General features: G+C 36.4%; 1 protein-coding gene across 1 annotated transcript in view; it reads left to right on the top strand.

Moving 5' to 3' along the window:
* Positions 1-14177, top strand: part of LOC144973672 (nucleosome-remodeling factor subunit NURF301-like) — a 39944-nt gene that overhangs the window by 22568 nt on the left and 3199 nt on the right. Inside the window, exons 15-20 of the mRNA XM_078916414.1 lie at positions 4591-4695; positions 5259-6595; positions 8624-8804; positions 12060-12339; positions 12634-12859; positions 13860-14158. Coding sequence (XP_078772540.1) covers positions 4591-4695; positions 5259-6595; positions 8624-8804; positions 12060-12339; positions 12634-12859; positions 13860-14158 — 2428 coding nt within the window. The remainder of the gene's footprint in view (positions 1-4590; positions 4696-5258; positions 6596-8623; positions 8805-12059; positions 12340-12633; positions 12860-13859; positions 14159-14177) is intronic.

The following is a 14177-nucleotide window of genomic DNA, read 5'->3' as shown; positions in this document are numbered from 1 at the left end:
ACTACAACAACCACCACCACCACCACATCATCACTACCACTACTACTACAAGCACCATCACCACTTCATCTTCATCACTACCACCACCACTGCTACTACAACCACCACCACCACATCATCATCACTACCACTACTACTTTAACCACCATCACCACCACATCATCATCACTACCACTACTACTACAACCACATCATAATCACTACAACTACTACTACTACTACTACTACTACTACTACTACTACTACTACTACTACTACTACTACTACTACTACTACTACTACTACTACTACTACTACTACAACAACCACCACTACATCATCACCACCACTACTACTACAACCACCACCACCATATCATCACTATCACTACTACTACAACCACCACCACCACATCATCATTACCTCTACTACTACTACAACCACCACCACCACCACAACATTATCATCACTACCACGACTACTACTACAAACACCATTACCATAATATCATCACTACCATTTGTACTACAACCACCATCACCACCCCATCAACGACACTAACACCACTACTACAATCACCACCACATCATTATCATCACGACCACGACTACTACAACCACTATACCACCACCACATCGTCATCACTACAACTACTACTTCAACCACCACCACATCATCATCACTACCACTACTACTACAACAACAACCACTATCACATCTTCATCATCACTACTACTAGATTATGGCGCTGGCTTCCGGCGACAACAGACGTGTTGTGAATGTTTACCTATTTTCTACACATATTTTTATTCATTTATCATTCAATCGTCGGAATTTAAGCCTAATTTTTATTCAAAATGGATGTGAAGTATATATTGTTCCTGATTTTTATATTTATTAGTATATTTATAAGCATAAATGGTGTTTTAGCCTGTGATTTTGCTGCCAAAATAAGCCTATCGATAACTTATACTCCAGAGACTCTCCGATCCCTCCAACCCGTGTCACCCCACCACCCACTATTGACACATCGTTTATTAAAGTAAGAAAGAGGGGAGAAAGGGAGGAATAAAAACAAAATTTAACAGACGGCCTTTTCGTCCATTTTTACCCTGTGTAGTGACAGGTAATGTAAGATCACTGAAAAATAAAATTGATGAACTGTTTTCACTGTGTCGTTTTAATAGTGACTATCGTCAAGCCTCCATAATAGCGTTAACAGAGACTTGGCTATCTCCTCACATACCATCATCATGTTTTAATATTGAACAATATTCACTATTTCGAGGAGATCGGACTAATGTAAATAAACGAACTGGGGGTGGGGTGTGCACATATATTAACAACAAATGGTGCCACCCCAATAACTGTCAGATAAAGAAAATGTATTGTGACGATAAAATTGAATTTATTACTGTTTCGTCATGACCATATTACCTACCCCGGGAATATACTCATGTCATCATCATCAACGTCTACATTCCACCATCATCAGACAACACCACAGCGAAAAATATTTTGAGGAAAGAAATACAGGACATTCAAATTAAGTCACCCGATGCCGTATTGATGGTCACTGGCGATTTTAACCAATGTAACGATTTTACTCTCCCGGGACTTCATCAATACGTGGACTGCGAGACAAGGGACAAAAAAACATTAGATTTATTCCTGTGTAATATTAAAAATAGTTATAAATGTTTACCCCGTGCCCCATTAGGTTTATCTGACCACTGCATGCTCTTGCTACTCCCCACCTACCGCCCTGTTTTTAAACGTGTAAAACCAGTAAAGAAAAGTGTACAGATCTGGAATGGAAGTGTGTGTGAAGATTTGCGTGGTTGTTTTGAATGCACTGACTGGAATGTTTTTATCGAATCATGTGATAGTGTGGATGAGCTGAATGACTGTGTGAGTGAGTATTTAAAATTCTGTGAACAGCTAGTGTCTTGTAAAAAAGAAATAAAATATTATCCTAACAACAAGCCTTGGATAACAAAAGATCTAAAACTTTTATTGAACCAAAAGAAAACTCTCTATACTAGTGGAAACAAAAAAGATCTGAAAACAAAACAAAAAGAGATAAAGAGGGTAATATCTAGTTGTAGAGATAAGTACAAAAATAAAATTGAAAAATGCTTTTCTTCTGGGGATATAAGGGACACGTGGCGGGGGCTTAAAACTGCTGTGAACTATAATCCAAAGCCCACGATTATATCAGAAGATATCGAAATTGAAACTTTAAATAAATTTTATTCACGTTTCGACACAGCAAACAAATTTGATATTGAAAATGAAAAACATAAATTAGACAGGGCTTTGGAAGATGAAATGACTATTGAGGTCAGTGAAGAGGAAACGAGATTCGTATTTTCGAAACTAAACGAGAGGAAGGCTGCTGGGCCGGATGGATTGAAAGGAAAACTATTAAAAGAATGTGCCCACCAGCTTTCCCCATTTATACACATATTTTTAACTGGTCCCTCCAATGCGTTTCAATCCCTGAAATTTGGAAAACTTCAAAAATTATTCCTGTTCCAAAAAAGAAAAACTTGAAACTATGAACGATCTCAGACCTGTTGCACTGACTTCAATAGTCATGAAATCTTTAGAAAAACTTGTTCTTGTTAAAATTAGGAATCAGTTTATGCCATTGAGTGATAGTCATCAATTTGCTTACAAACCAGGACGTGGCGTAGAGGATGCCATTTTGCTGTTTACAAACAACATCTACAGGCATCTAGATCACGCTAGGAGCTATTGCAGATTGCTTTTTGCAGATTTTTCTTCAGCGTTCAATACAATGCAACCTCAGTTGGTTGTTCAAAAATTGACTAGTCTGAATTTAAACAAGTATATAATTGCTTGGGTGCTCGAATTTCTTACGGAGAGAGCACAATATGTTCAATTAGGGCAAAACAAATCTTCCTGTATAACTACAAATACTGGTGCTCCTCAAGGTTGTGTATTGTCCCCTGTATTATTCACAATATACACGAATGACTGTAGAAGTCAAAACCTGAGTGTACCTTTAATAAAGTTTGCAGATGACACCGCTCTTCAAGGCCTCATAACAAATGGCAACGAAGTGGCTTATAGGCAAGAAATTGATAGATTTGTGTCTTGGTGTGATGCCCACCACCTAGAGCTTAACATAAGCAAGACAAAGGAGCTAGTGATTGACTTTAGGAGAGTGAAGGAACCGATAGAACCGTTAAAATTAAAGGACCAATTCGTCCAGCGAGTTCCTCACTACAAATACCTTGGTGTAACGATTGATGACAGGCTCAAGTGGGATGAACACTTGAAAATAATTAGGCATAAGATGTGCAGACGTACATATTTTTTATCGAAACTCTCTCAGTTTAGAATAGATAAAACCCTCTGCACATTATTTTATAGAGCAGTAATCGAAAGTGTTTTGTCATTTTGTATAACAGCTTGGGGAGGCAATTGCTTAGCAGTGGAACGAAAACAGAGAGACACCGAAAATCTTTTCTGCCGTCCAGTATTAGGCTTTATAACAACAAGCAATAATCATTTTATATAATTATTTCTCATTTTTACTTTTTTAAAATATAAATATTAATTTATTAATTTATTTGTTTTGCAATCTTTTCAATTTTCAATTTATGGTGACAGTTTTAACTATTTTACAGTGTTGAAATTATTCATATTATAAAGCGCAGCTCTGGTTATAGAGCTGCTCCTTTTTTATATATATACATCCTATTTCCATTGTATTTTTATCTTATGTGTAAATTATAACACGTCTGTACAAAAAATTTCCTTTTTGGGATGCAATAAAGTATTATTATTATTATTATTATTATTATTATTATTATTATTATTATTATTATTATTATTATTATTACTATTACTACAACCACCAACACCACATTATCACCAGTACTACAATCTCTACCATTAGGTTTTGGCGCTTTACTTCATTTGAAATAAGGAAACTTTGGGATTGTATTTGGCAATGTGTTTATGTATCATAATATAATTCTAATCAGTTATCTATTTAGAACTATACAATATGTAAACACAATATCAACTACCATTCGAATTCCTTTTTCTTGTGTGCGGAAATTCCTCTTTCGGCGTTGAAATTCCTACGAGTGGTGTCTGAAACTCCTGTGAATCAAATTTAAAGTTGGCATCTCTGAGTCATGTGTGTTTAACCCACTCAACCCTAACACCGATCATATCCGTTGTTTACCCATTCCTACCTTTTATTTGGACAATAAAGATATTATTATTATTATTATTATTATTATTATTATTATTATTATTATTATTATTATTATTTATTACATTTTTCTGAGACAAATTATAAGCTAATGTTTTTCATTTTTACATGTTAATGGCAGTTGAATAAAGATATCTTTGCACATGTTCATTTTTAATACATTTTTTTTCCAATTTTGAAAAGTAGCAAAAATCTCTAGGATTGAGTGAGTTAAAAGTTCAGTATCCTGCTTTAGAAATTGCATTCCCCTCTTTTCAAAGTTAAATTGCGTTGGAAATTGAAAGATAGTGGAAAAGTTTCTGTTTTATCTATTTGAATCGATTATCCAACTTTTTCTTCTTCAATCTCTATTACAGCCCAAACGATACAGATTCGCCCTCAAAATGCAAACCAACCGGTGCAAAACTTACAATTTATTCAGCAACCCAATGGCCAGCTCCAGGTCAAGGGTCTCTTGCCAGGTTTGTATTGAGTTATTCACTGTTTCATACCTGCCGAATTTTTCGTAATTTTACTAATTTTAGACAAATTTCATGGCCAAATACGAAATTTTATGGAAAATTACAAATTTTTAATTCTTAGTACTTAAATAATAATAATAATCATAATAATAAGGATGATAAGAAGAACAACTACTACTACTACCACTACTACTATAATAATGATGATAAAAATAATAATATTGTGGTTGTTCGTACACAATTTCAAAAATTACGAATTTCCTTGTCAAATTACCAAAACTTGACATAAAAATTACTAAATTTGAAGTTTTTAATTTGACAGGTCTGCTGTTTTGTAATTGTAGAGATTGGTGCATCATCAAGATTATTCAGGCAAAGATTAATTGATTATTTTTAGGATGTTTTCAGCAGATTTGTTTGTTGACAAGTGTCTTTGTTAGGTCAGAGCTAACGATATTTATCAACAAAGTTTTGAAATAGAAAATAACTAATAGTTGATCATTTTAAAGCATCGTTACTTGCCAAGTCGATAATGGGATTCCTTATTTCTTTCTCTCCATCAGGTCAAATTATACAGCGCATGCCTGATGGTAAACTCCAGATTATATCCCTCAACACTTCATCAGCAAGTACAGCAACAGCTGCCTCTGCCACTGCCTCCAATAATTCTAGTACTCCCACTGCTTCCCCACTAAGTGCAGCCTTACAGAGTCAGATACGAACCCCTACCATCAGCATAAGACCCCAGCAGCAGCAGACGATTATGATATCGACTCCAAATGCCTCAACTCCAACTCCTGGAACAGCTTTATCAGCCAATACCACAACCAGCACTCCAAACCGTCTCGTTATTCCAGCCCAGTTGGCGTCCAGCATTGCACTCAATTCATCTTCGTCAGCAACGTCAAATGTTGTCACTTTACCACAGAGAGCTGTTTTGGGAGGCACTGTGATTAGTTCAACTCCACAAAAGCACATGATTATAACTCGGCCAGGAGGGACTGCCCAGATTATCGGCACGGCTGGTGGTGCAACGCCGACAGCCATTAGTGGTGGGAGTTCAACTTTGAACAGTGCCGTCATCATTAGTGCTCCTCCTTCTCTTATAAATGCATCTACAGCAACCCCATCAGTTGCTGGATCATCTGTAGGCACTGTTTTGGTCAACAACAGCCAACAAAAGCAACAACCTCATACAGTTTTAACGCCAGCAGGCTTGGTAAATGTTCAGGGATCTGGTGCTGCAAAGCAGACGCTTATATCCACGCTCAGACCTGTTGTGGATGGTGTGTCCAACATCACGGCTGCTACCACCACTACAACGGCTGCAACATCATCCACTAACCTTGCTCCACAGCCGACATCACTTCTCACCGGTCAGCTGTTAGCTGGAACTTCACTACTACCAAGACCAAGTGCAGCTCCTACTACCTCTTTACTAAACCTATCCACTGCCTCTGGGGGTTCCCTCACCTTATCTCCTGCTGCATCGGCTGTCACTGGCGTTGCCGCTGTCTCTACTAGTCAGATTCCTAAGCTGCTCAACTCACCACCTGTAGGAGCTCAAATCATTCGACCAGTTGGAAGCACTCAGGCACAGCTAGTCATACGCCCAGGCTCCACCCTCTTGGCAGGTGGCACCCCTGCTAAAGTCATAACAGCTCAACAATTCAAGGGGCTGTCTGGTACCCCCATTCAGTTAAAACCTGCGACTGCAACGTCCATGAGTCCCATTAAGACTATTCTTTCTCCTTCCCCTGCTGCATCTCAAACACTCCTCCTTCCTTCCCAAGCCTCTACAATAACTCCCAGAGCCCCCTCTCCAGCCGTGCAATCACTTAACTCCAGTCTAACACTGCAGCCGCAAATTCCAGGCAGTACTCCTCAACAGGCTACATTGGTAAGTAATTGTACTTTCCTTATTATAATTAGATTGTACAACCTTCATTTGTACGGCTATGTGGTCTTGTGGTATGACACTCGCTTTCGGATTGGAAGGTCCTGGGTTCGAGCCTCACTCGGCGCATAGTCGAGTCCTTGGAAAAGGCTCTTTACTCACATTCTCTCACCGTACTCGGGTGTAAAATGGCCGTTAACAGCGTTGTCTCTGTCCGAAAAAAATTGTAATATCGTCTAACAGGCGTTCTTCTTGTTACGTCTTGCTGTTGGTCAGGGACCGTTTGTAAAGCGCTTGAGCACATTTAGTGGATAGTGCGCTATATAAAAGCTCAAGGTTGTTTTTGTTTGTTTTTTTTTGGGGGGGGGGGGGGGGGTGTTTCGGGTTTTTTTCACTATTAAGACTTGAATAGGTTTTCTGGGCCCCAAATTTGGTCAAATTGGTTTCTCTATAGATATCATTTCTTTTTGCCAATGTTTTTGGGGGAGAAATTGGCGAAAATGATGTTTATTTCAGCTCATGTCATTTTGTGTTAGTCAAGGCTATTTTATATTTGAGAATTTTAAAATTGATGCCTCTAATTTCAAAATGAAAATTGTGCTTCTGTTGCCTGAATTGTTTGAAAGGAATGCTCTTACTGTAATTATTTATACAGATGTAATCGGTTTTGATATATTTTTGAAGAGTCAAATTTGGATAAATTCTTTAATTGATTTTTCCTTTCTTTTCTTAATTATTGGCAAATATGGCTGCTCTATAAATAGTATGCGCTTGGCTAAGAAGGTCACAATATTGCCATCCGGAAGTATAATGGACCAACACACAAAGCTCTGTGTAACCATGAACTTTTATATTATAGTCTGGATAATACAGTTAAGCGAGAACTACTCATAAACGTGAATGGCAAAAAACAATAACAAAGACCCCGAGTGTCGTCAACTTCACTATCTATATCTCTTTCAATTGGTTAACTTTGATATCAATTGTTCATCTTTTTAAGCCACCAGCTTATTGTATCAGTAATATGTGATTTCCTTAAGCCACCAAGCTTATTGTATCAGTAATATGTGATTTCCTTAAGCCACCAAGCTTATTGTATCAGTAATATGTGATTTCCTTAAGCCACCAGGCTTATTGTATCAGTAATATGTGATTTCCTTAAGCCACCAAGCTTATTGTATCAGTAATATGTGATTTCCTTAAGCTACCAAGCTTATTGTTTCAGTAATATGTGATTTCCTTAAGCCACCAGGCTTATTTTATCAGTAATATGTGATTTCCATATGCCATCAAGCTTATTGTATCAGTAATATGTGATTTCCTTAAGCCACCAAGCTTATTGTTTCAGTAATATGTGATTTCCTGAAGCCACCAAGCTTATTGTATCAGTAATATGTGATTTCCTTAAGCCACCAAGCTTATAGTATCAGTAATATGTGATTTCCTTAAGCCACCAAGCTTATTGTATCAGTAATATGTGATTTCCTGAAGCCACCAAGCTTATTGTATCAGTAATATGTGATTTCCTTAAGCCACCAAGCTTATAGTATCAGTAATATGTGATTTCCTTAAGCCACCAAGCTTATTGTATCAGTAATATGTGATTTCCTGAAGCCACCAAGCTTATTGTATCAGTAATATGTGATTTCCTTAAGCCACCAAGCTTATTGTTTCAGTAATATGTGATTTCCTGAAGCCACCAAGCTTATTGTATCAGTAATATGTGATTTCCTTAAGCCACCAAGCTTATAGTATCAGTAATATGTGATTTCCTGAAGCCACCAAGCTTATTGTATCAGTAATATGTGATTTCCTGAAGCCACCAAGCTTATTGTATCAGTAATATGTGATTTCCTTAAGCCACCAAGCTTATAGTATCAGTAATATGTGATTTCCTTAAGCCACCAAGCTTATTGTATCAGTAATATGTGATTTCCTTAAGCCACCAAGCTTATTGTATCAGTAATATGTGATTTCCTTTACTTCTACTGATGCCTCATTGTTATACTCTTTTTTTTTCATTTTTTACAGCTTGCCATGCCAAAGGCAGCAGTAGTTACCTCCCCAAGTGTTCAAGCCTCTAACCAGGGCCTTACCTTAGACACAGCCAGTGTTTCTGGAGGTAACGATGTGGTGACAAGTCCAACACCAGGCAGCAGTCCCAGTGCAGGTGTACCCAAATATGCCATCACTCCACAAGTAGTGGAACAAGGTAAATTTATAGTACCCTTAGTGTTAGACTATTTCAGCCTTTTTTATCACCATTGATTTAAGAGTCTGTCAAGATGATTATATACAGGCCAAGCCGGCCTTGGGGAAAAGTAAAATATTCAATTATTCTGGGAACAATTATTCCTTTTTTTTTAAACAAAATATTTTATAGGGATTATAATTTTTAACTTGCTCAATCTGAGTTTTGTTTTACATTTTTAAAGAAAATGTCTTTAGTATCACGCACTGCGTGGAATCAGCGCTATTTCAGTTGGAACTCCCAAGGGACCAATAACCCTCCCTGCTAGCTACCTGCTTGAGGTCATTGGAGTTCAACTGGTATCAGGCAGTGCTGTGTCCAATGGGGGCAATTATGGATATTTATGGTCTTATAATATGTCTGTATAGCGGGAAAACAATAACAGACTCTTTCACTTCATTATTTTGATTTGAAAAATCAGTTGTCTTTCTAAACATCAGTGAAAATTTGACATTCTTGTGGTTAATAGTTCTCTTTGAATATAACAAATTGTTGATCTAATTTTAAGTGCTTGTAAATAATGGTGCACTTAAATAAAAAAATTGTTATTCAAAACTCAGTGGCAGTACCTCAAGAATTTTAATAAATATCAAAAGTACATTTATGCATCTATGTTCCTGTGCAATATTATCATATTGGCAGTTGATTTTCTTGATTTATTCATGGTTTAGTAAGTTCTGTATATTGTTTTTACCAATTCCGTTCCTCTCAAACAGTTGTGTTGATCATAACAGTAAACTGATATGATTTATGTCGTTGTGTGGTAAAATAACTCATGAGGATAAGATTTTATTGACCAGTAAAACTAAAAACCAATATTGTGTATGATTTCAATATCTCAATTAACTATCAATCTGCCTATAAAGTATGACTTCTTTACAAGAAAAAAATCAATCATCCAACAAGGTTACTGGACATACTACAAATATTGCAGTATCAATCATCAATTACAACTAACACTAAGTACTGGTATTGTTAAATTAAATGATTTGCTCAAACAGACGGACATAGTATGTGGACAAAAGAGGATTCAAAATTATGAGGGCATATAGTTTATTCCAAGTAGTAACCTTTTTCTCCTTATTGACCAACTACATTCAAAACGAACACACTGTCCATACAGGTTATATAGAATCATCTCCTTTCCTCCAAGAATACACATTTAGTCATTGTCTTATAAAGTCATCTGATATACCATTGAACTCCAGTCAGTCAAATTTAGAGATAAAACAATTGAATAACAGTCAGAGTCAAATCAGTACAATACCACAGGCATACCACAGCAAGATCATTTAATTTTTGGGAAACCACTGCCATATATATCTGGACGCTTCAGTCTATAAAAAGTTAACACATTCACTTGTGCACAAAAGGAGAACTTGAACTTACATTATATTACTTATTCAACATGCAAGAATACCCTAAACATTGACACCTATATGACACTATAAAGTCGGCATTTCCTGAGACAACCACACAAAAGCAGTACCGTATACATCTTCAAACTATAATGCCTAACAGTCATAAAAAAAATTATAATTTTGACTTGAATCGTAAGGGATTTAAGTATAGAAAAAAAGTTATCAAGCCATTAAAAAGTTGACTTTCAAATGTGCCCAAAACTCATAATATTTAAATCAGTTAAATGCTTAAAAAATAATATTAGTATAATTTTCGTCTAATGGTTTATATTTTATTCCTAAACTGATATTTGGAAATAATTCATGGCATAGAATACTATGGGAGAAAAAATAAGGATCTCACCAAGTCATGCCAAATATGAAATTTACAATAAAAAATTCATATCTTTTAATGTTTTACTGCCCGGACAACAAAACTTGGCATGTGTCAAGATCATCAATTTTACTTTATATTGATGCTTGTTTCAATCATTTTCTGCCGCTGGGAATTAAATTATTGATATGCAAATTACAACAAATTAATTTCATTGATAGCTCAAAAACCACTAAATTGACACCTCTCTTATGAGCAGCCTTAAGAGGATACATTATTATCAACCATGGCATATGATGAAACCTTTGCTTTGCTTGTGGTGAGGGAACAATTTCCATACTTGTGTTAGCAACTGAGCAATACCATGAAATATTGCAACAATTAATTACCATCAGCGGCATCACAGATTTCCCCTGACCGCTACCTGTTACACCCATAGGCTGACCCCACTAATGGGGTCGAGTTGACCTAGCACTGAAATACCGCTCAGAGGGGGAAATGCCACGCAGTGCACGATTCCATGGTTTTATGAATTTAAGCGTCTACAACATGTAACCTACTGCCTCAAAACGGCAATATGTTGCAGTGGGTTTGATGCTAAAACTTGAATTTATGGTCATAAGCTTTGGTTAAGTTAAAATGTTATTTTGGAGATAGACGCTTCTTGTGATAAAAACGGAAATCTGAATGTCTCTTATATTGAGTTTGATAATAATGAAAATGATAATAATAATAAATATTATTATTATAATCTTTATAATCCAACAAATGGCAATTCATTTAATATCACATTTTGTAATTTGGTTCATTCCGAAATTGCAGACTGTGGACCATAACATTGGGAAATAGACAGACACTCCAACTCTAAGCCATGAATTGGAACGATTTCTCTGTGACAGAATTTTTACTACATAATATCTATTACTATGAGTGAATTGAAGCGCATGCTGGTTAACTGGGAATATTTTCAAACCTTCATTTGACTTTTTTTTTCTACACTTATTTTTCAAATATCTCTAAGTAAAATGTCTTTATAAGAGCAATAATAATGGTTTTATTGTAGGTTTCCAATCAACAGCAGTATTGGGTCTCTTACAATCAATTCCCTTTTATATTATTTGCTGGACTAAAGTTGAGTGTCTAGGAAGCAAAGAATAATCAATAGAGCACACCGGTTATAAAGCAAATGGTTTCTTGCTCTTGATGAGCATGCTGTGTTGCATTAAATTGTGTCTTTGTTGTAAACAAATGGTGGTACAAGTTTCATGTGTGTTTTCCAATTTTAAAGGCCGTTCAAAGGAATTGGTTTATTAGAGCACCACTTAATTAAATTGATTTCTGCATAATGGTGCTGTTCAAAAGTTCTTTTTATCCCACTCAGTCCAATTCATAATGCATTGCTCTGTTGCTTTGAGAATTTAATTATATTCAATATGAATGAATATAATTACCTCGTATCTATCCCCAACTCTTCTCATCCAGTTGTACGTCAAGCACTATTGCAAAACCAAACGCCAGAGATTCAGCAGAAGCTGCTTGCCATGCAGCGACAGATACAGTCTCAGCGCACCACCCCATCTACACCGCCGTCTTCTGCTGTTGGAATTATTTCCATGGGGGGCACATCTACCACTCAACGCATTGCTCAGGCTAACATTATCACGCCTACTTCTATACGATCTGCCCCTGTAACATCTAGCACAGAAAGTCGACCTTCCAAGTCAAAAGGATTGACTGCTGAACAGAAGGAAGAGCAAAGCAGGTAATTTCCCTTGGTAGCAATGAAGATTAGAATTTTTAAACTTGGCTTTGTTATGATTTGTGATTTAATCAAGGAGGTCGTGAATGATATTGAATATGTCCCGTCCTACGTGTTAAATGTTGCTGTTGACCAGGACCCCTTGTAAAGCGCTTTGAGCACATTGAGTGGATATTGCGCTATATAAAGCTCAATTATTATTTTTTTTTAATATTTTTTTTAGACAACTGCTACCTATGCAAAATTGATTTAAATATTCATGTATTCTTTTTATTTCCTTTCAATTTGCCTTTTCAGAAATTCTGTTTGCAGTCAGGTTATGAAGAGCATGCTGGATAGAATCGAGAGGGAGGAGAAGCAAGAACAAAGGAACAAGAAAAAGCAGGAATCAGCGGAAGAGAAGCAGAAGAGGATGGCAGTGATGAATCAGCAGAAGTCATTATTCAGGCATAAGGAGGCACTGAAGAAAGAAATTCTCAGAAAGAGATCTCTAATGGAAAAGAACCTTCAACAAGATATCTATGTAAGTCGTTCATATTATGGTGTTTTGTTCGTATTTTCACTTTGAATTGGTTCCAACCATCAGATCTGATGTGATGTGTTGATTTATTTTATTTGGATTCTGAGTGCATCCCATTTAGAAGTGATTACTTGCAGTCTTTTTGACCAAAAATGAAAGTTTAAAAACCAAGCTTTCAGAATATCATACATGCCGAATCTTAGGAATTTTTCGTAATTTTACGAATTTTAGACAAATTTCATGGCCAAATACTAAATTTTATGGGAAATTACGAATTTTTAATTCTTAGTAATACTTAATAATAATAATGATAAGTCGAAGAACAACAACTACCACTACTGCTACTACTATTATTTGGAATGAACTTTGCAGATACAAAAGTGGTCTTGTAGCAGAATACTACTGAGTTGTTCCAATCTTCCCTTGAACCAATCTCCTCCTTTGTTTTATGACCCGTGTGTTGCAGACATAGATAAAACCTAAATCTTGGCTAACAATTACACAAGGCTCTCTAGATTGGGGGATGAAACTAGGATCATCATCAGCTAGCAGAACTACAAAACAATGTGACATAACTCAAGAACTAAGCATCAACATCGGGAGCCCAATAATGGTACAAAGTGCTATCAAAATGCCATATTATAGCAAGACATCCTATAAATGCTCCCATACTGCACAGGTCATTGACTCAAACAGGATGGTGCATAATAGCAATGTGTGCTTGTAGGGTACAGAGCTTACACTGACATTTGCACATTGCACTGTTTAACGTAAGGGCCGAACCACATTTTTCTAAAGCAATAAGCGCTTGATAAGGACACATCGGTTATAGATCATTTATACATTTTATTCTCTTGCGTTATTTGTCTCTCTTTGAAAAGAAGTGGTATTGGTATATTTGATAATAGGATTTCCATTTTGTTTATCTATCCCTTTATTTTATAACTATCCTCTCTTTGATGTGCAGTTAATAATAACTACCTATTCAATTTATTTAATCCAGAATGAAATGGCAGAGAAAGTAAAAAGGGCTAAGTTAGCTCAAAGCCAAGCCAAATCACCGACAGCTGGCAGTGCGTCTGTTGGAGCCACCCCGGTTACTTTGGTGTCGAAGAAAGTTGTTCTCAAAGAAGGCCCCAAGTTGACCCCAGACGCATCCTTAGCACCCGTAGAAGCAAAAACTGCATCATCTTCTTCTGCCTCTCGGAAAAGGAAGCAGAAAATCATATCTACAGGCATCAAGTCACTCAATCCAAAAGAGAAACTCTATTGTGTTTGTAAGACACCTTATGATGACACCAGGTGACTATCTGATTTAAAA

This window comes from Berghia stephanieae, chromosome 5 (assembly GCF_034508935.2).
Source record: "Berghia stephanieae isolate SIO BIC M18660-M18661 chromosome 5, UCSD_Bste_1.3, whole genome shotgun sequence".
NCBI classification, from domain to species: Eukaryota; Metazoa; Mollusca; class Gastropoda; order Nudibranchia; family Aeolidiidae; genus Berghia; species Berghia stephanieae.
The sequence above is the reverse complement of the archived record's forward strand: the minus strand, read 5'-3'. Positions and strand labels throughout refer to the sequence as shown.